Raw genomic sequence first — 23,390 nt, 5'->3', positions numbered from 1 at the left:
CATACATATTTTAGTACAATGCATTAAAAATATTTTTTGAGACTTTTCATGATTATTATATCATAATAGTTATAAAACATCCTGAACTTTTAAAGCGTGCTAAAATCTTCAAATTATTGAACCATGCGTTGCGTGCATAAAATAGACTGTTGCGGGTGTTAAACTTCATAAATCAACATGGTTTGGGCCCATCGCATTAATTTTTAGCAGTACTTCAACATCACTTTCGGTTTCAAAGTTAACTTCCGGTTTCAAACCCATGCAATAATATTAGCTTTACGCATGTGCTTGTATTATGCGGGGATGAACAGATATTGTTTACATTCTGTATAAGCAGTGAAATTCAAAATAGGTATGGTATTTGCTTATTTTAGTTTTATTTTTCAAATGAATAATTCAAATGAATAATTTAATTTTAATATGAGTTGATATTAAAATATGTGTTGAAAACTTTTATATTTATAAAAACTTATAATTGTAAGCAGTAGTAAAATTATTCGATTTGTATTGATTACCAAAGTTAGAATTATGTGAAAATATGATTTTTTTTTAATAATTGTCTGAAGCTAGAATTTTGTAAATGAAAGTAATGTTTATTTTTAAAATTTAAGGAATGAATTTTATTAGTAATTTTTGAGAAACCGAGCAGTAGAAATGCATTCATTTACTTTTTTGTCAGTGTTTTACAGTTGATTGATTAACGTTTCAGCAGTTATTTATTTTTCCATAATTCGCTTTATTTCCAGTTACTGATTCTACTGTGTGAATTATTTTTCTCATGTTTGGTTATTTATTTGTAAAATATTTCTCAAAGTTTTGTTGCGTTATCTTTTGAAACTTCAATATAGTTTTACAGAATTTCTTGCTAATGACTAACATTTCTTCTATTTCTTTTTTCATTAACAAATTTTATTAATAATTTTAATTTTTTATTAATACGGAATTTGAAATTCTACATCGCATTTTTTATCTAATTTTCAAGATCAGCCACCCCAAAGTAATTACCATTCAGATTAAGTGAAGCTTAGTGTGCGCCCGAGTTTGTCGCCAATATGGCAACCCATCGGAATGCTTTTCTAGCAACCCTAATGCTGTTTTGTTTACTACTTTTTGCCATGGTTGAGTTGTACATAAACTACAACTATATTATGAAAAATGTTAAATTAAAAATATTAAAAAAATATCTATTAAAGATTTTAATTTTGTTGTTTATTATAGTTAAAATTTATAAATAAAGAAAGTTAAGCTTATAATTAAAAGTTATTTTCTTCTTTCTTTTTTTAATGTGAATACGAACAGAAATATTTATTCTTTTGCAATTTTTAATTGTCAGTATTCTTCGCAGTTCTCGTAATTCTTTTTGGTGTTCTAACGGTTGGTTCCCTTCATAATTTATGTCGGGAGTATTTCGAACCTGCGGAAGGGATGAAGAGTGAGTTAAATATATATATATATATATATATATATATATATATATATATATATATATATATATATATATTACGAGTTGATGAAGGTAGGAAAGGATGCTTGTTATTTGAAATTTTGTATTGAGAATGGTTTGATGTTGAACTGGCAGAATGGATGAAGGATGAGTGGAATATATTTTTTTACGAGTTGATGAAAATGGGAAAAAGATGTTTGTTTGCAATTTTGTATGGAGAATGTTCCGATTGCTTCTTTCTCCGTTCTTTCTTTTCTTTTGGTTATGTACTGTTTCTGTTATCCACACAGTCTTTATGTTCAATGTGCTAACGAAGCTGCTAGGTTCCCCTTCCCGCAGCTAGCGAAGCCGTGGGAGGTTTTTTGAAGTTAAAAAATTCTACCGGTGCCTACTACAGATACCGAAGGCACCGGGTAGTATGGGGAAGAAAGATAAAAAAAAAAAAAAAAAAAATACTTATCAGTAAAAAGTCCTAATTATATGGCGGGAAATGGTAACCGTAACTGTTCTGTGGAAGTATTTGTTTATTTTGTCCGCCATCTTTATTGGCGACTTGGCATTGTTGGCGCAGCTGCGTGCACACTAAAATTCACTTTTGCTAGTACTTCAACTATGACAGCTGTACATTAATATTGAGTTTAGTAAAGTTTAATTTATATGAAATTGCATTTTTCTTCCCAGTTTCATTATTTAAATAAGTAATTTTCCATTTTCGCAGATACGGATTTTGCTATCATTTTGAGATTTGATGTTTTTGGTAGCGTCATGATTTTGGGAATTATAGAAATTATATACTGATACAAATGAAAAGCCTGTTGGATTATATAATACCATTTTGTTTTATGTAAAATACAGTTTAATACTTTTTACTGTTAGGGTGAGGCTGATAGCTTAATTATAAGTTTTAAGTTTTTAAAGCATTTGAATAATTGGATTAAAATATTTCCTTAAACTGTTCAAAGCTTCCATTTTCAGCAATGGCCTGGTGATTAGAAATTGATTTTGTTGCTAGAGGGTACCAGATATGATATCCAATTCCACTGAACAATCCACCCTCTGTGTTGACCTGGTGTATGTTGTATCTTAATTTGACAGTGATTCAAAGTTAACGAGATTGTCACAAAATAGTCCTTTAATTACAAGGGTATTATATAATGAAACACAAAGCTTTCTTGGGATATTCAATGGTTTAATTTTTATTTGTTTTGAAATCAACATTTTTTTTTTACTTGTTGTAATTAAACAATTTTTTTATCAAATTATATATGGTTTATTTTGAGGTCATATTTTTTAATACTATTTGGTTCATTTAACATAAAAAATATTGATAGAAAGTAATCTTTAAAATTTTTCATTGATTCCATGCAATAAGGATTAAAAAGAATTGTCAGTGGTTTTTAGCTTTGCAGCTTATACAAATTTATTTCAAATTTTAAAATGGACATTTTTTTAAAGATTTAGAAGTATTTTTATATATATTCTTTGTATATGGAAAGTTTTAACTATTAATTGCATTTTTATAAGAATAGCCTGCAAATAATAGTTTATTGTACTTTTTTGAAATTATAAGGTTTATTTATGATTTAGAAGTAATAGTAGTCTTAGTAATTTCATAAGTTTGTTAGTTCCATTTAAAGTTTTTTGTCTTCTTTTCATAATAAATGAAATTATTTTTTATTTAGTGTTTTAAAAAGTGAAAATATAAAGTTTCTATTTATTATTATTAGAATAATTTTAGTTTCTAATTACAAATATAAATTATCAAGAGTATTTAAAACTCTAAAACCATCAAATTTTTATCTTATTTTTCAAAATTCATTTTTGCAAGGATGTAAATTCTGAATGACAGATAATAGAGTGTGAAAATTATCAGTTTGATGAACCTTGTGATTTTGATTCTGTTAAAATTCTTTAAGATTCAATTGAACTTTTATGATTCTTATTTTTTCCCCCTTAAGATAGATTTGGTTGGTTGGTGCAAGTATTCAAGCCATAAAACTTCTTACATTTAAAGATAGTTCTTTTAAAAATTCAAATTAACATTTTTATTTAACATGTTTTGAATCAATAAACTTAGAAATCATTTGTTAAAATTTGACTAATGCCTATCTGCTTTTATTTCATGCTTCTAATATGAATTTGTTGCAAGTTTTTATGTTGTTAAAATGATGCTTCATTAAATATTTTACATTTATATTTTAGTAAAGTTCAAGTTTACTATTCTATTTTGGATATTGCACATAAAACAATCAATGATTTAACTAACTACTGATTTTATAGATACTCATTTGCTGTACTTATTTCAATTTTGAAAGATTTACTATATATTAAATGTGTGTAAACATATTTTAACAGTTGCATGGCAAAATAGAAGAGACTTCTGAAATTTTAGCTCCACTTTATTTTTCATCCTGGGAGAAATATTTTTTATAAGAAACAAATAATGATAAAAGAAGCATTTTCTACATCACAAGAGCAGAAGAGAGAGAAATTTTTCTCTTCAGTGATTTTACTGTGAGATTTTGATAGGGATTTCTTTGACACATGCTGACCTAAGAAACGGAATCTTAGGATTCTTTGAAAGAATGTATTAAGCATTAGGAATTTTTATCCTTTCACTTGAGAAAATATTGTTCAGCAATTTTATGGAGTTGTGTATGATTATATATATATGAGTAAATCTTAGCAGTTGCACATCTAATTAGAACTAAAAAATTATTTAAATTTCAGTATGCATGAATAGACATTGGAAATTTTTTCATAATTATCATTAATTATCTTAATAAAAATTGTTATGCAAGTCTAATATTTTAGGGATAAAGAAGATGTTAAAAAATTTAAATTATCAAATAAATTTATTTAAAAAATTTGATTTTCCCCCAAAGTTATTGCTTTTGTTTTTGTTGAAATTCCATATATTTTTTAAACTTTTTATTTATCATCTTACTTTCTGTGTCTTTTACTATTGACTTTTTTTCGCATTCAAAATTCTCTGCTAAGGGGCATATCCATCATAAAAAGTCTATAGCTGAACTGAATTTAATGTAAAAGTTTGGTTTAATAAATAAAATAAAATTTAAAAAGGGGGATTGATAGAACAGAAGCTAAAAATAACATATCATGCACTGATATCAATTCTTTTATCATAAGTCATTTATATTCCTTAGAGAATGTGAACTAATGAAACAATCTTATTGAACTTATGTTCTTTCTTATGAATGAAATCAATGGTCTTTTTTTGATTGCAACTTGTATTAATTTTTTTCGTATAGAAATTATTTTTTGATGTGTATAAATTTTATTTGACATACAGAAAATGTTTTCAATTGAAATTTGAGAATACTTGAAAAAAAATTGTGATGTAAGAAAGTTTGATATATATATATATATCCATATGAGGAGAAAAGAGTCCCACTGTGTAAAAATTTATATAAAATACATAATTTTTTAGTGTATATAATTTTGCAATCTATATAATCCAAAATAATTTGTTGAAACATATAAATTTTTTATTTAATTTAAAAATGTTCTTTTTTAAAATTTTTATTTACTATGGCATCTTTTTAAAATGACTAATTTTTAAAATTTTTGTAGTTGTGATGTCGATTTGCAGATTGCCAGCTGAAGTTTTAGAAGTGATATTTCAAAATTTAGATGGCTGGTCATTTTCAAGAGCCAAAGAAGTTTGCAAATGCTGGTGCGATGTTATCAAAACAATGCAAAAGAATCAAAGACTTTGGCAAAAATTTTGTGTTCTGGAGATACCAGAAGGAGTTATTGAAGATGTTTTATCTTTCAAGAGTATACCGTTTGGAAACTTGATTATGGATTGGTCAGCTCTTTACAAAAAATGGTATAGAGGAAGAATGATTAAAGGGAAACACTTTCATATTAAAAATATTCAATATCGTTTGAATCCTGTGATATGCATGAAAATTTCAGGTAAATTCAAATTTTAGATAAAAAAAATAAAATAATTCTGTATTATTTTATAGTTTCTATGATACTTTTAACTTCTTTATGAGTGATTTATGGAGAAATTTAATATTCTAAGTATATTTAATTTTTTTTTTTTTTTTTACTTCTGCTTAAAAGAGCCATGAATAAGATTTTCATTGATAAAATTTAATATGTCGACGACCTCGTGTTTTCGATTTCCAATATATCATTATTACATTAAAAATCTATATAAAATTATCCCATCGATATGATTTTTTTTCTCATTTAAAATTATTACTTTGTAGTTTCTAATGTAAATCAAAGGAATAAATAGATGCTATTTAGTTAAACATCACATTCAATAGTTTCGTAATATTTGAAGACTGAAATTGATAAAATAAGTACCAAAGCAAACAAACAAATAAACTACTGAAACACTATTTTTCATGTTAAATAATGAGTAATGATTTATGTTTCAGTAAATTTGAAAAATGCCTGATAATAATCAATTATTTCTGTTGATTTTTTTTTAACTTCTTAACATTTTTACTTTTGATACTTTCAAGATTTATAGCTGGTCTATTAAAATGAAAAGGAGAAATTTCAGTTTAATGATTTACTATATTAAAAATTTATTTTTATTGTTATCTTTTATTGCAGTCTTATTTTCTAATATAATACTAATTATTCTTAGTATTTGCTTTTAAATCTTTGTTTACTTCAAATGGTTATGCTGATGTTATAGTTATCCTCGTTTTCTTTTAAATTTCTCACAATAGATTTTATAAGTTTATTTCTTATGGTCTTCCTTCAAATAGCATTCAGTATTATCATTTCCTACTTTATTCCAAGTGAAATTGGATATCTGATATAATGCTATATTTATGGGATTAATATATATTATTGAAAACTAAAAGTGTGGTTTTTATCTATTTATGTTTGAATGATTTCCGTGATATCAAATTATTTTCCTGTGATATATTATTTTCTATTAAAAAAATAACAAAATTAAAAATTGTAATTTATTTATCTTGTGTATGTAAGCTTCCCAAAATAATTGTCGGTGATATTTCTGAATGTTACAATGTGAACTGATTATAATGATGATGTATAGTTCAGCTTATTGTCATTTTGTACTCTGTATATGTTGTTGTCACTAATTTTATGCTCAATGATCACACAAATGATGTATGTTTATCTCTTATAATCCAGATTTTTCGATTTGCAATTGTGAACCCTTTACAGACTAGATTTTGCACCATACAATTTTCATCTCTTTCTGAGTTAAAGTACAGATTTATGCCATTAATAATTTGCAGTTAATACTTAGGGCTGAGTCTTTCTTTAAAAGTATGTTCAAAGCAGAATTTTGAAGTCATGCTTATCAAATAGCAAGAAAAAATACATGGGAAATACAAGCTGCTACCTCAAGAAGGAACATAAATGAAATATTGTCACTTGATATTAAATAGTTGCTGTCAATTTATTTTTCTACCTCTAATAAAGAAGAATGCTTTTTTATAAGCTAGATCAATTGACTTATGATTCCCATCCTGAAATAGACTTTAAAGAAAGGAGATGTGCATCTCAGAGCAGATTTTTTAAAAATTTGAATTAACCATGATTTTTGCATTTTTCTATAATAGTTTTGAAAATATTACACAAAACTAATTTTTACAGCATTTTGAAATTTAAAAAAATATTTCTTAATGATATAAATTTAGTTCAATCATTTTTTCTAACTTTTTATATTACAGTTTTTGTATATTTTTTAATAATTCATTTATTTTGTAATTTTTACCTTTTTATCAAATATTTAATTACATGATTTTCCTCCATTATTGATAGTCAAGAAGAAATATGTTTATTATCTTTGTAGTTTGGACAACATGCAATTAGAAGATGGATTACTTAGACCATTATGCTTTTAATGGTACTCAAAATTATTACGAATCTTCTTCTCCACAATAAAGTTAATAAAATAACACAATTATTATGTGCCTACTGTAATTTGATACATAAAAATAATTTGATGGAGAAATCATGAATATTAAATTATGCATAGGTGATTTAATTGAAAATAAGCACAATTAACATTCCTTATAAAACAGCTGGTTGAAAAAACCCCGCTGTCTTCTTAAATTGTACTTTTTCTAAAAGTCCCTTTTTTATCTCTCTAAACTTAATCTACCTCACAGCCTGCTCTGCCATTAGCTAGTGAATTCAACTACATGACTGCAACACTGCCATGCCTCAAGAGAGTATTTTGGGGAAGTATGAATACCACAGATGGTTGTTTTAGAATAGCTTATCCATGCTATTAATAAAGGAATTTATTGATATTAGATTTATATAAAATATATGTTGTAATTTTTTAGGTTCCTGGATTATTGCAGGCCACAGTAATGGTTTTCTTTCTGTATGGAATCTGCATACTGGGGAATTGTCTCAGAAAAGACGGTGTCATTTGAAAATGGTTACTGATATGGCTTTAGTTGATCTATTAAATCTAGGTTGGTAAATGCTTGATTTATACTTTGTTTCATGTAACGTTTTACAGCAAGAAAGACCCCCTCCCCCCCCTTGTGCTGTTATTAGTATAGATTGTGGTGAAAGATTTTTCTTCTTGAAACAGTACTAGAGACATGTTTCATATTGTGATAAAAATAATTTTAAAGCTTTTAAGATATACAGTGGTGGCCAAAATTGTGGTCACTTTTGAAAATTTTAATGTTTTCAAACTTTGTATGCTTATAGAAAATGTAAAGTTTCACAAAATGTAAACACTTACATATCATTTTAAAGAGAATTTAATGCTGATTTCAATATAAAGAGCAAAATTCAAATATTTGTAATACAAAAAAAAGTTGAGAGGCAATAATTATTGATATGCGTTAGGTGCAGTGAGTTATCAGTGCTTAGTGAGGTAGCTTTTGTTTTTTATTAGTATTTCACACTGATGTTTCATTGAGCTGACGACAGTTTTAAGCTCTTCCTTCGTTATTGCTTGATGCCAGGAAACAATTAATCCTCTTTTATTTGATGAACGCTTCATATATATAAGAGTTTTCAAACGGTACCATAAGTTCTGAATAATTTTGAGTTTTAGGACTATTTTCTGGCCATGATAACAATTCAATTCTCTTTGTACTAAATCACACTTTCGATATTTTTGCTGTATGGCAAGGAGCTGAATCCTGCTGAAAAATAAATTACGCATTGTTGGGAAAGAGATCACTAATGGAAGATAGAAGTTTTGGCTCTAGAATAGTGTCAATGTACTTTCTTGCATTTAATGTCTCATCGATAACATGAAAGAGACCAATACCGTCTGCTGACATGCATGACCAAATAACTACACTATTTGAGTTCTTCATAGTTGCCTGAATGCAGTCAGGATGTAGTTCTTCGCATATTCTATGTCTTACCTGTTTTCGCCATTGCTGCCAAATAACAATATCTTTGTTCATCACTCCGTATAACTTGTAACCACAGATCATCTGGCCAATTAATGTGTTCTTTTGCCCTCTGTAATCTTTTTTTACACTGCTGTAAATTTTTTTGTTGAATTCTACCTCTTAGTTTAACATCTAATAATCTTCTCCTGATTGTTCTTGATCTTGCATAAATGCCAGCATCATTCAATTCACTTCTGGTGGCCGCTGATGACATTCTTCGATCATGGAGACATAACCTTTTTATTCTTCTTCATGAACAAATGCGGTGTACCTTTTTCAGCAATTTCCTGCTTTGTTATTTATTGAATTTGTCTCCTAGTATCGTAAATAAAACTTTCGGACTCCACATGTAGTTACTGAACCACCCACCTGTTTTTCAATTTCTGCATTGGAAAGACCACATTCATGTAACACAATAACCTTAGTTCTCTTTCTAAGTGCCCAATCTATTCTTTTATTTGATGGCATTTCTTCATGACTAAATATTAGAAATATTTACAACAATTCCTACTAAATATTAAAAAGCTAAACAAAATTTCTTACTCGTGATTTGATTACATAAAAAAAAGTTTTCCTTCTATAGAAATAAAGCATAATAATGACCTGTTCCAACTTTAAACATGATGTCATCTTCTTCTGGTAGTTATTAACATTTCTATTGGTACCCAGAATAAGAACAGTGATTGGTCAAGACAGTTAGAAATTACAATCCACTTCATCACTGTGTTTGTTATTCAGATTAAAGTAAGAATAACTTTTTTGTATTGAAAATATTTGCATTTTGCTCTTTGTATTGAAATCAGCATTAAATTCTCTTTAAAATGATGCGTAAGAATTTGCATTTTGTGAAATGTAACATTTTATATAAGTATACAAATTTGGAAAACATAACGATTTTCAAAAGTGTCCACAATTTTGGCCACCACTGTATGTAGATCTAGAGTGAAGGCTATCTTTAATGTGATATTATTATAATCCATGTTTTATTTTCAAGGTAGTATCTACTGACTATATAACAAAGCCATCTTTAATTTTCATTATTTTCTTGATGGAAAGATGCTGTTTATATATTTTGTTCCGATTTCCAATATAAAAGTATTGGCCCACACCAGCCAAGTATATTGATCGTATATTCTTTATGATCAGTTTTCAGGCTGATGGCTCTTTTTAATTTACTGGAGGAACTTGCATTTCTCATTTCAAATGCCATTGCTGACATTCAACATTTTCTCAGAATTTTTAATTTTAAGTTTTCATTTAAATTGTCTGTTATTTCTGATTTCAGTCATTGAAATGTAGCAATAGTCTTAAGCAAAATTGCCATTGACCACCAAATTTCTTAATTTCTTTTTGCAATAAACTATTTATTGTTCTGCTTTGTTATCTTTGAGAAAAAAGATGCTCTTCAGTTTTAAGTAAAATTATTAATTATTTAGATCCAGCACATTTAATTGCTTTGTTCAGTTCAACCAGTAGTTCGAAATCACCCAGAAAAAAAATGGTTGCATCCAGAAAAATAGAAATGGTTTCTTTAAATAACGTTGTTGAACAGAATAATAAAAATTTTGCCTTTCTTTCTTAATATATTTTTTGTTACAAATCAGATAAACTTAGCTTATATCAAATTTTATGATTAACTTTTCTATACAGATGTCATTTTACTTGCATAAAATCTTATAATTGATAGTTCTTTATGGATGTGAATAATGTGAAGGGGTGGTATTGATGCCTTCAACATTCTTTTAAATGGAACTTTCATATGATGATGGAAAATAATAACAGTTTGAAGTTTAGAGTTGCTAAGTTTTCTTTTCAGTGTTTTCTTTGTCCAAAATGGAGTTATATCTTCAATTATAGTTAAATAGTGGCTTGTTGCTGCTGATTTTAACTTTTGGATTAATGTAGGGATACTGAATATGCTGTTTCATTTCTGAATTAATTTTCGGGTATTTTTTTCAGCACAAATCTATTTTTTTTAGTGATTCAGCTGTTAAAACTAATGTATTTGATGTTTTTATAATTTATCAGTTGGAGAGTTGAAACCAAGTATTTTGTAAATCAGTAAGATTTGCTGAAATATTCAGTATTAGATGATCAGTTATATTATTCTAGAAATTCTTTTAAATCCAGGAATCAGAAATATATTTTTTCTTGAAGAAAAGTCAACAGTGTGTTATAGAACATATTCATTGAAGTAAAATTAAAAACTTAAATTTTTTTTCCTAAATTTGACTGTTATAATTTTTTTTTTTCATTTTAAAAATATGAAATATTTTATTTTAGGTTCTTATTATGGATCAGAGAATTTACCTTGGGCTCATCATCACATCATTACTGTATCTAAAGACACATGCATCAGAATAATGTCTTTATTAGAGCATATAGGTAGTTCCGAGTCTGAAATAGTTTTGAACAAACATGGTGATGTCATATATTCTGTAAGGTGAAAATGTTTACATGTATCTAAAGTGATTATTATTTTATATATTTTTCCTTTTTAAAAAACTATAAACGCAATACTTAAAAATTTGACTGTTTTTTCTTTTTCTGTAAACCATTCTAAAAATATCATTCAACTTCATTTTTCTGTTTTTAATTTTTTAGAGAGAAAAAGAAAATTGCGTTCTTTATGTATATTTCCCATAAAAATAAAATAAAAGAAGAAAGAATCTCATATCTTATTTTTTTAAAACCAATTTATTAAAACTTTTTTACTAAAAATATGTGTTTTTTTTTAAATTCTTTAATCTGAAATACATTTTATTGAAATAAAAAAAAATGCACTTGTACTATGGTATATTTTATTAATCAAAAATTTATAAGTTAATTATAAACATTTATAAGCTAATAAACACAATTTTCTTTTTTTTATCACTTAAGCCATGTTGATGCAGGACTTAATGGAATTTTTCATTAATTGTTTAAATTTGGGAATCTGAATTAATTTGTGAGAATGAAATTCAATAATTCATTTAAAAAATAAATCATTTGAGATAGAAAGATCAGTTATCTCAAATGTTTGTTTAATGTTCCACACTTAATTATATCTTCCTACTGTATTAGGTAGATTCCTATAGGAAGACTACTTATTGCAATGGTTCTCATTAAAAGACTTAAAGAAAATTTCACCACCAATCATGGTCCCTAGAACTAAAAACCACCCTTCATTCTAAAGTTATATATGCATATAATGCTTTGCTCATGTGAACAAGAACAAGATAACTGGAGTAATTTTATTTGGATTTTAAATGGCTTGAAATATATTATTAGAAATGTAAAAATCTTGAATGAATTCATAAATGAGCCATCTTGCTCAAAAGAGGTGAAAATGGTGGTGGGGATAAATTTTCATTTCACTATATTTTTGTAACATTTAAGATAGAAAAATCAATTCTATTAGCCAAATTAGTGCCTCATTAAGACAAACAACTTTTGTATTTAAAGTTTTTCTATAGCTGCAATATCTTAGAAGGTAGGAACAAAAAAGTAATTTTCAAGCCCTACTATTGGCTGTTTATAACATCAACAATTTATGTTGCCAGATATCGTTCTGATAATTTTTTTAAAAATCAGTTTTTGGGGGGAAAAAAGTTTTTATTTTTCTTTCATTTCTATAGCTTGAAATTGTTTTAATGCTCATGAAGTAAAGATTAAATGCTCAAATTAAACTAATTAAATAAAAAGAAGAAAGATTTTTTTGGCAACATTATGTAAAAACGATCAGGTTTCCAAAAACTGTGTTTTTTAAGTTCTTATATACACACACATATATATATATATATTAAAATGAAACTTGTTATTCCAGAACTTTTGTAAATTTGATGGTCTGTTAATTTGATGCTTGCTGCATTACTGAGAGTATACTCTTAAAACATATTGTAATAATAAAGGGCAATCTTTATGGCCTTAGACTAATTATGGGTACTTTTATTAACTGATTGATAGCAATTATTCAGCAATGATTTGTGTTAGTTTATTGACTATGTTCACCAATGACATGCAATAAGCCTAAAGTTTGTCATTGCCATGCAGTTATTAATAAATACAATAGTTTGAAAGAATATTAATAAAAAAAAAACTGATGATAAATTTCTATTTACCCCAATTAATAGTTAGAATTGAAATATTTAAATGTGCAACATTAAGACCTTAGTTGCTGTATTAATTAAGAAAGGTAGACAATATTTTTTCCTCTTATATAAATAAAAATATCAAATGATAATTTTTTACTTTCTACCATAAAACATTTTTGATTGCATTAATTGAAAGAATGATATTTGAAATCGATAGCTAATTTCTTCAAATATACTTAAAATACAGAGATAGAATGCAGAATAGTCCTTGCTGACTAATTCGCACTTTTGGCACTTGCTAAAAACTCTAAAGCATTTCGATAATATAAACTGTGTAACAAGCTTAGATTTGTATGTTATTTTTATAATATTTGTACTTTGATATTATTTATTTTTCACTAAATATTAAATTATTTATTTTTCACTAAATATTAAATTATTCAATAGCAATATAAACATTATCTATGATTTCTTCAATATTTCATTTTATTTCAAAGTAAACAAAGAATAGAGAAGAAATTGTATTCGAGAAAAAATTCAAATTCAAGATTTTGATGAAATTTCTAGTTTTGGATCTTCCTGCGTTTGAAAAACACATTTTGTTTTATGGATGTCCATCTGTCTGAAAAAAATAACTCTAAAAACGCTTTGAGATGGATAAATGAAATTTCATGTACTGAGCTTTCAACAAATTTATAGATTTCTATCAAATGTTGAGCAAAATCTATTCAGAGGAAGTCTGCCTGTCTGGCTGTTTGAGTACATATGGACTCAATAATTACAAAACACAAAGAGTTATGTAAATAAAATGTGGCATATTGGTTTAGCATCTCAAATAGAGATTACCAAATCTACTGAGCTGTTGACCATTTATTGGTCCATACTTTCTCATGCATGTAATTGCAATAATTCATAAATACAATGTCAAATCAATAAAATTCGTTTTATTGTCTTGTGATTACAATTGTAGTTCTACATCAAATTTTGATATGAATTGGTTTACAAAAAGATGTCCAAAACACATATTCTGAAAATAGATTCAGTAAAAATGGCAGATTCAAGCCAAAAATCTGTATTTTGTAACTATTGCCAGATCTGTTATTTGTAACTACTTTGCAAGACATTAAAGAATGCCATTCAAGGTATTTGTGACCATATCCTAGGTCCATAATTTTATAGGGGTTAGGGAGGAGAATTAATTGAAGGATATCCAGGAAGGTTTCGAAAAGATCATTCCATTGGAGTTTTGTCTAAGGTTGAAAGGAATTTGAAAATAAAAATTTAGAAGTAAAGGAATCTACCTTTGTCTCCAGCTTGTTGAGAGGAATTAATATTTTTTAAAAAGTAAAATACAGTTGAGTAGACTAAAATGTGAAAAAGTTAATCAAATGTTTTTCATCACACTGATAACACTAGATTTCTCAGTGCAAAACATTTTCGGAAGTTTTTAAATAGAGTATAAAATTGAGATATTGCAATCAAATTAGTAAAAATGTTTAGTGTACAAATGGGGATTTCTGTAAATGTATATAATATTTAAAGTATTCTTTTAGTAATTTCTCTGCATTATTGGATTAAAAAAAATTAATTCTTAACAATTTATGGAATAATATCTAAAAAAGTAACTATTAAATTAGTTATAAGTTCTTAATATGATAAAAAATAATTTTCTTTTATTATTAATTTTTGTTGTTAACTAATATTAACATAAAAATTAATTCTTTTTGTTGTTACCAAATAATTTTGAAATTATTTTAACTGTGGTAACTGTATAAAATTCCATGTGGTAAAGTATTATTATTAAGCAATTTGTTACTCAATTTTGAAACATTATAATATTTATTTATATTTTATTATTTCAAAATTGTTCATATTTACTAAGAAGTTTTCCATAAAAAGTGCCATCCTTATTTTTATATAATTAAACAGCTCTCATATTTACTATTATGAATAAAGCTAATTTTCTGGATAATAAGAATTTGTTTTAACTTTTTTGTAAAAATTTTCTAAAATAGACAAAACTAAAGATTCTATAGAATAATCCTTTAATTCACCTGCAACATTTATTTTTAAATAAAATAAATAAATAACTATTTGAATTTTATACTGATTATATTCTACTTAAAAAGTAATTAATGTAAAAAAAAAAGAAGGAAAAAAATGCTAGTCTTACAGTTTTATATTAATTCAATTTCAGAAACAAAATTAATTAACTAATCTCCGTGTGTTTTTTAAAAAAATATTCTTTAAGCTAAAATAATATACTTACTAATCTTTTGTTTTAGTATGAAATACATGCTAACATTTACATTTTGTTTGAAATTGAATGTTTAGTCTTTTCTTTAAAGGATTTTTGGAAAACAGTTTGTGGTGGGGAGTCGTGATAACACCGTGACTTTGTGGCATTTAGAATTAAAGAGGAATCCTGTTCTTCATTTGGAAGTTACATTATTGCAGACTATAATAGGTCCAGCAGATATGTTACTGGGATTGGGTTTCTGGTACAATACGGTTGGTATTTGAAAGTATTTTTGTTGTATTTATTAAAGTTAACAAAGAATCTTATAAAAATTAATATAATTTTCTTAGAAAACTGGAATTTCTAAATATATTATTTGGGAATTAAATTATACATATATATTGCTAATTATATAGTATGACAAAAAAAAATTGCTCATGGCGGAAAAAAAGTGACTTTTCGAATTTTTTTTAGCTCTAATTTTGCTACATTTTCTAATAAAACTTAAAGAAGTTTGTCGCAGTATTATAATAAAATTGCTGCATGAAAATAAAATAATACATGTTTTTAAACCTCCTAAATACTTATAGTTTAAATTGATATGCAGTTTTCATGTTTTTTTTACAGTTTAATAATTATGAATGATTTAAGTAATTTGTAAAATTGTGTATAAACTGAGGCATTCATTGGAACTTGTGATATTTTTCACATGGCTAGATTAATGTCAGGAAGTTAAAGTTTCAGTAATTAGATTTTGAGAAATATGAAGAAAATCCAAGGGCACACACGACTTGGAAGATCATATTTTTTTTTTGTAATGAATTAATGTTAAGAAAAAGAATTAATTTTTAAAATGAGGAAAATTTTAATTTATTATTATATATATGTAATAATTTCTGATTAATCTGTGTTCTAAAAATAAATTCCTAATCATTCAAACTCCATTTTCACTGAAGCTTTTAAATTGCACTGTCTATTATTTGTCTCAGAGAACCAAAATGTCATGTTGACAAATTTTTATTGGAAATTTTTCTTATGGTCTCTCTCTTACATTTTGTCTTCCTAGTCAGTTTGCTGCACTACTGTTGCTAGGGTTCAAAGAATCTTGATAATATATAAAATTTATGCTTTTGCTTGAAATTGCAAAGCACAAAAATCATTGAAAAATTAAATAACAAATTTTTCAAAGCATGTTTTATATTATATATATATATAATATTAAATTTTGTATCTCACTTTTACTAATTAATTATAACAAAGCAACAAGCAAAATTTCTGCGTGCAGTTGTTATTAATGTAGGTTGCTCTGAATTATTTTGAAGTGCTTTTCAATTATTGATATGTAATTCAGTAATTGAGATGCTATTATAAAGTAAGCTGTCAATTCAATCTTGAATTTAATAACTTAATAAATATTATCTGTTTTTAGATTTATTGTATTTCTCAAGCAGATAGATTAAGAATCCATGATTTTGAAAGAGATAAATGGGTTGAACAACGTTATTTCAAGTCACGTTTATCGAAAGGGATTGAGGAGGTCAAAGGTTTATTCAATTGGCCTGTCATTACATCATATTTTGCATTTCGTGATCAAATCATAATTATGTTCACTGGTAAGTTATAAATACTTTATTCATATGCTTTTATTTCTGAATTATGGGTCTCTCTCTCTATTTATATATATAATGTTACAGAAATTCTAGGGTCTTTTCTCAATTTGTTGATCAATGAAATAAACAGTAGTTTAGTAACAGGTGGTGACTTTTATTGAACACAAAGCCAAGAATATGTAGATGACAAATATACAGCTGAGACGAACACAGGCGACAACAGCAGCACACTACAACAAACAGTAGCCCACAAGTAGTAATCAGTAATAATAACAATCGCAGCTTAAAAAGCGGCCAGACAGAATTCAGCAGGAGGAGGGAATCTGCTTAGCTTCACTCAACGGTCTCTCCAAACATCTGCAATTCTGAACTGTCTCCTCGCTTTAGCTATATCCAACTGCTGACTCATTATTGTACGACTGGCTTCTACATACATGGCTCGATGCTGCTTCCACAATAAACGCCAGGACTCGGCACACAGCTCAATCCAGCAATCACTTGAACTCCACATAATGCTTGCTCTTCGCTGGACTGATCCAACTATTCACCACAGACTCTTATCACAATTGATTTCAACTTGAGACTGCCAACCTTTTATAGTTTCCGGAGGCAGGCAGAAAAGGTCCTAGAACAATCAGGCATATCTTAGTTGTAATTGGCTCAATCGCTAAAATTCTGGAAGTTTCCAGTATTATTTAGTTTGTCGCCAAATGGTCACCAAGCCCTGAGATCACTGATTCGGTATCCAATCAACATCCAACTGATCCGATCGTTAAACGGTCTTTCCAGTGATTGAACCAACCGTGCTGGGAAGTAATATTACAGATTTGTAACTATATAAAACATTTATATTTGTAACCTTAAAACTTTATTTCCCTATGGTCTCAATAGTAAATTAAATGGGGAAGGTTATGCAGATTTAAACAATAATTGCATCTATTACAAATTTAACATATTTAAAAATTTTCTAAATAAAGATAACTTTTCTAAAAGATTTAAAAGAAGTAAAGGTAAAGGTGGCAATTTTCAAATTATTTTTGAGGAATTTCAAAATTACTCTAATCTGGAACACAATAGTGAGAACATTCAGAAAATTAGGAAATACAATTTTGGTCTTAGAAATAATAAAATTAAATGGTTTTTAAACAATAAATTCGGGGATTTAGAGTTTAGAAATTCATACACAAAATATATAATTCTTGATCTAATTAGATGTAAGCTTAACATTGGTAAAAACTATTTACTTCTTAGTTATAAAAATAATGTTTACAAAGAATTCTGTATTATTAAATTTTTGGATATTTACTTCGAATATCTAAAATTACCCAAAATTGTACATAATAATGATATATTTTTTCCTCTTTTAGATAAAACAACTGTTTCAATAGCGTTTAGTTATACTTCAATTTTAAAGAAAAAAAATTTGCAATTATAATTTCTATAGCAAAAATTTAGATAAAATAATAAAACAGATTGTTACTGTAGTAAAGTAAAGATTTTATAGATGTTTATAAAGGTCATATTATTACAGGTAATTTAAAAATTATTGGATCCAACTCTTTAAGAGAATTAATGGAAAGAGAAACTAAACTTAGATTAAGAAAAAAATAAACCATAATAAAATTTTAATTTCTATTGGTAAAGATTTGGATATTTTTATTGCTAAATTATCTAGGAAATACCATTGTCCTGCATAAGATTTCGGGGAATGGAAAGTGAGAATTTTAGAGAGAATAAAAATAAAAATGAATACTGATATTGACAGATCTAAAGAACGTGGGATTTTTTTAAGCAAAATATTAAAAAACGAAATAAAGAATTTAAAAGAAAATTTGTTATTACAGTAATAGATAAATCAGCAAATAATTTCTTTTTAATTTGTAAATATTATTATAAAGAACTTTTAATTAATGAATATAAGTCTAATGCAACTTATATTTTAAAGAACACCGAGAAAAAGGAATTAGATAAAAAAAAATGCTAGCTTTCGCAAAAAAAGAAAAAAAAAAAAAATTGAGACTTGCTCTTTAAACTATCCTTATTTATTCCCACCAGTTAAATTTCATAAAAATCCATTAAAATTCAGATTCTTGACTTGTAGCACTGGGAGTTATAATTATTATACGGGGAAACATTTCTTTAAATACTTAAAAATTACCTTGGACAAAATCAAAGATGAAGACATCTTTATAATTTCTAGTAACAAAGAAGTACTGGATTTTCTTAAAGATAACAACATTAATAAAATTAATACTTATGATTTCAAAAATTTATACTCCAATCTACCTCATGAAAAATTAATAAAGGTCTGTAATTTTTAAAAGATGATAATTTAAATGAAGATGTTCCTAAAAAATAACTGACAAGAGTTATGTAATTTTAATATTACTGAAAATTACGTTTTTAATGGAATTAATTTTTATAAACAAGTAAAGAGCATTCCAATTTGAACAGCTTTCTCAAGTGCTTTAGCTAATATTTTCCTACATTGCTATGAGAAAAAAATAAATAAATACAATTTAATAAACGGGTGGAGGTATATTTATGACCTACTTGTGATAAACTTAGACAATACTAGTATTGTTACTAATTGCTATCCAAAAGATTTAATTCTAACAGATACAAATAAAAATCAACTTGAGGCTACCTTTCTGGATTTAAAAATCGAAATTGCTAATGATAAAACAATAGTTAGTATATACGATAAAAGGGATGAATTCAACTTTAAAATAACAAAACTATGTAACTACCATTCCAATCTAAACTCTTAAAATTTTCAAAAATCTAATTTTCTCACAAGTTAACAGGATCAAAAGGGTTTGCAATAATAAAAATTTAATTAATAATGAATTTCCAAGAAACTACTGTAATATCAACTTTTTGATTAAACAAAATATGATTTGGGATTAATCCTTTACCTAAAATCAAAATAGAACTTTCCTGCATATTAAGTCACTCAATAGATGGCGCTGGGACACTACAATTGTTTTTTTACCTTAAATGTGTTAGCTTGGGGGTGTTAAAAAAAAGGAAATCATAATCAATAGCTTAAAATTTCTTTGCCCGCGGCTGGTATGTTCTTACTTTTTTGTTTTCATTACTGGTTTAAGTGTTATTATATGGTGTTTTTGTTTTATTGTTATTGTATTTTGCTTATTACTGGATGTATTCTTCTAATTTATTGTTTTATATTTTCCTTTCTGTTAAAATAGTATACCTCTTGGGCCTAATTTCAGGAGATTTTCGGGTCACTAGGAATCATTATTTGACTTTTTAGTCGGCATTCCTTTACAGAAAAAATCCCTGCCTGAGAGTGACCCTTGAAAAAGTCTTCAGGCCAGATTCTTTTTTTATTTGGTTTATTTGAATTTCCTATTAACTTGATTCTTATTACTTTTGTCTCATTTCATCTGTGTTTCAGATATAGCTGCATTTGCACTCTCTAAAACTATGAGGTTTTTCCTGTTCCATTTTTGGTTTTAGTTTGAATAAGAAATAATTTCGTTTTCAAAATATTTCTTACTTTGATTGGTTATATATATATTATAATATCGTCTTGCCTAACAGACAAAAGCTTCAGCTAATATTATTTGAAACTAAAATTAAAAAAAGGCTATATTTTATTTTTAGGAGAACATAAATTAATAAATGAAATTTAACTCAGATATATTTTCTTGGTGCTGATATCCAACATAATCAAAATTGAAATTAGGTTAGATTCATACTACTCGTAGAAACAATCTTTTATATGAATTCTGAGATAGCAGAAGAAGTGCCAGATGGTATTTCATACTATGGGACACAAGCAAATTATTTTGCAGTCCAAATGCTTAAAGTAGTGCCAGGAATTGGATATTTAAGAAGGATTGCATCAGCTAATGCTATTTTAGCTGCTGTAACTGATTTTTCAGCTTCTTCAGTTCGTTCAAGAGGACTTGAGTTTTTTTTTTTTTTTTTTTTTTTTATGGATGTGAAGATTTTGTTTGTTTGTGTGACCCTTTAAATATTTTTTAGATTCGATTTGTTTTGGAATAATTTTTTTAATGTAATTTCTGAGATGGCCAAAAAAATGTCAGGAGACATTCACACCATTCATTGGAATTCAAGCAAACTGTTTTTCCAGTAAACAAGTTTCAAAGAGCTAGAATAATATAGCCTGCATCACAATATCAAAAATCTTTAATTTTTGTTATTAAATTTATTAAGAATTTTATTATTAAATTATAAATATAAGAGCCTAACCGTATTGTATTCATTTATGTGTCTAAAATTTGAAGTAATCCAATAATTTTTATTTGAATATGCATATTAAAAATATTTTCTCTCCTGTTTTTCTCTAGCAAGTGGGAAAATGGTAATCTCCATTAATGAAAACAACTATAAGGTGTATACCCTGATGAACACATTAGAAAGCCTAGTAGTTGGTGTAGCATTGCAAGGTACAATTTTAGCACTTGGAGGGGAAAATGGAAGACTTTATTTATATTATGTCCCTGATAGCAAATCACTCTTAGAACTTGATTTAAGAAATCCAACTTTTCAATATACTCTTAGTGAAGCATCAATTGTGTCGGTTGACATCCTTTATGACTATGATTCACCAACAGTTGTGGCATCTACAAATGAAAGTTTGTATGTAATTAAATGGTATAAAAACAGTGCAACTAAATCAAATGAATCACAAATGCATTTATGTTCATAATAAAAAATGTATTATATTGTATGATAAATATTTTTATTTGTAAATATGTAAATATTAAAAAAAATATCTCAAATAAAAAAAAGCATAATTATTCATGTTTGCAATACATTACTCATTTTATGTGTGATTATTCATGCTAGAAAAATAAATGATGAAAGTTAACTTTTGAAAAGCAATAATAAGAGGCAACCTAGATATTTTATATTATTGAAAAGGAATCTAGAAACAATATTAGTTTCTAAAATCATATATGGAAATAATTTTTTTTTTCTGTTGCACCCCCTCCCTGCTCATTAATCCATCGGAATCCATTGTAATTCTTTTGGGATTACTGTGATTCTAGCTCACTTTGCCATTAGTTAAGTATTCATGTTAGTAAAAAATTAAAATACATTTATTACTAAAAGTACAGTTAAATTATTTAAATTTTATGAATTGTTAACATGGATTTTTCATCATTGCTATCAATAATTTGTAAAATTAAAATTTTTTGGTAGTGTGTGTTTATATATATATATATATATATGTTAGAAATCAAATACACATATTTTCTAAATTTTTAAAAACCATAATTGAATCTATTTTCCCCCCAATTTTGATAAGATATATTTCATCAAACTTTATCATAATAATATTAATAACACTGAATTGAATGCAAAGGACAATGAATATTAGTAAGATTAATTTAGTCACTTCAATCAATTTTAATGAACTACATCTTATCACGAAAGCGATATTAATTTTATCATATTTTAAATTATACTTGAACAGTAATGGTAGAGCATTTTGTGTAGTTAACTGTACTTCAAAGTGGTGAGATTAATTGTCGATGAAAATTGGCTGTGCTACTGTATTTAGAAAACTATACTCGGTGCACAAAACCGCCGAATACTTGTATTTTGTTCATTCCGACTGGATCCTCTTAGAAAGATTTCTTAACACTTTCATTTTTGACAATTTTGATTTATAATCAAAAACTGCTCAATGTACTTTTTTTTTCATATTATGCTGCTCTAAAAGAATAGTGTTTATACAAGGCAACCATGTAAACAACCCAAATGTGTGAGCTGTTACTAAATGATACTTTAAAAATTCAGTCTGATTTTACATCCATTAATTAGATTCTGGAAATCCTAGAGGAGTATTAGCATAAGGACAAGATGGATTTAATATCTGAAGTGCTATAGCTTGACAGAACATGGTGTTGTATTGTAGCACAATTAAAATACAAATGGATTTAAAGTCTATGTTAAAAATTCTGTAAGCTACCATATAGTAAACATCTGGCATATTTTAAAATAATGTTCAATATGATGCACATATATCTTTTGCTTCATTTAGTAAATTGAGAATATATTTTTCAAAGCTGATTTAAAATTTAATAATTCTTCAAAATATAAATAATTTTTCTGATTTCTAGCATTAAATATTTGCAGGAATGTTCTTGCTTTGACTTTATTATATACTGACACAATATAGAACAATGTACTTTTATCTGCAATACACATTGAAAAGAATTATATTTGGAATCTCTTCCTATTGACTGATTGTATTTAAAATATAGATGTCAACATAAAATATCACATTTAATGCATCTACCTATTAGGTTTTTAATGTTCAAATACAGTTTATTCCAAAATATTGGTTTGTATACTTTTATCAGGGGTGTTTGTGCTCCGGGGAAACCCCGGAATTCCGGGGATTTTGAACTTCGATACCCGGAAATTCCGGGGATCGTCGTTCAAAAGGAAGTAGGAATAATAATGAATTATTTATTTTGATCTGGGTAATTTTGTTTGCTTTGAAGGCAGAAAACGCAAGGTCAGTGTGTGTGGTGAAAACTTTTCCTTTCTTTCTCCAAAGGCAGTGATAATGCGTGAAAAGGGGGAAAAACTTCTTTTTTGTTCTTTCCTTATTGCGAGTTA

General features: G+C 26.7%; 1 protein-coding gene across 3 annotated transcripts; it reads left to right on the top strand.

Moving 5' to 3' along the window:
• Window positions 1–201: 201 nt before the first annotated feature.
• On the top strand, window positions 202–21,500 carry LOC129960785 (uncharacterized). 3 transcript variants are annotated; one of them, XM_056074438.1, is made up of 7 exons: window positions 202–352; window positions 5,039–5,386; window positions 7,762–7,896; window positions 11,125–11,284; window positions 15,263–15,425; window positions 16,583–16,766; window positions 21,104–21,499. In XM_056074438.1, exons 2-7 carry the CDS (start codon window positions 5,044–5,046, stop codon window positions 21,463–21,465), a joined length of 1,347 nt encoding a protein of 448 aa, XP_055930413.1. In that variant the 5' UTR covers window positions 202–352; window positions 5,039–5,043; the 3' UTR covers window positions 21,466–21,499. The 3 variants fall into 3 exon arrangements, with proteins under 3 accessions (XP_055930413.1, XP_055930404.1, XP_055930420.1); XM_056074429.1 differs by lacking the exon at window positions 202–352 and adding an exon at window positions 1,411–1,432 and having other exon boundaries at window positions 21,104–21,500; XM_056074445.1 differs by lacking the exon at window positions 202–352 and adding an exon at window positions 2,002–2,080 and having other exon boundaries at window positions 21,104–21,500.
• The last annotated feature ends 1,890 nt before the right edge of the window (window positions 21,501–23,390 follow it).

Source organism: Argiope bruennichi, chromosome 2 (assembly GCF_947563725.1).
Source record: "Argiope bruennichi chromosome 2, qqArgBrue1.1, whole genome shotgun sequence".
NCBI lineage: Eukaryota > Metazoa > Arthropoda > Arachnida > Araneae > Araneidae > Argiope > Argiope bruennichi.
Note: the sequence above shows the minus strand (reverse complement) of the source record. Positions and strands in the feature narration are given on the sequence as shown.

Coding starts and splice junctions, on each gene's coding strand:
- LOC129960785 (XM_056074429.1), top strand. Junction 7,897..11,124: donor AGTTGATCTATTAAATCTAG/GTTGGTAAATGC, acceptor ATTTTATTTTAG/GTTCTTATTATGGATCAGAG. Junction 11,285..15,262: donor GATGTCATATATTCTGTAAG/GTGAAAATGTTT, acceptor TTTTCTTTAAAG/GATTTTTGGAAAACAGTTTG.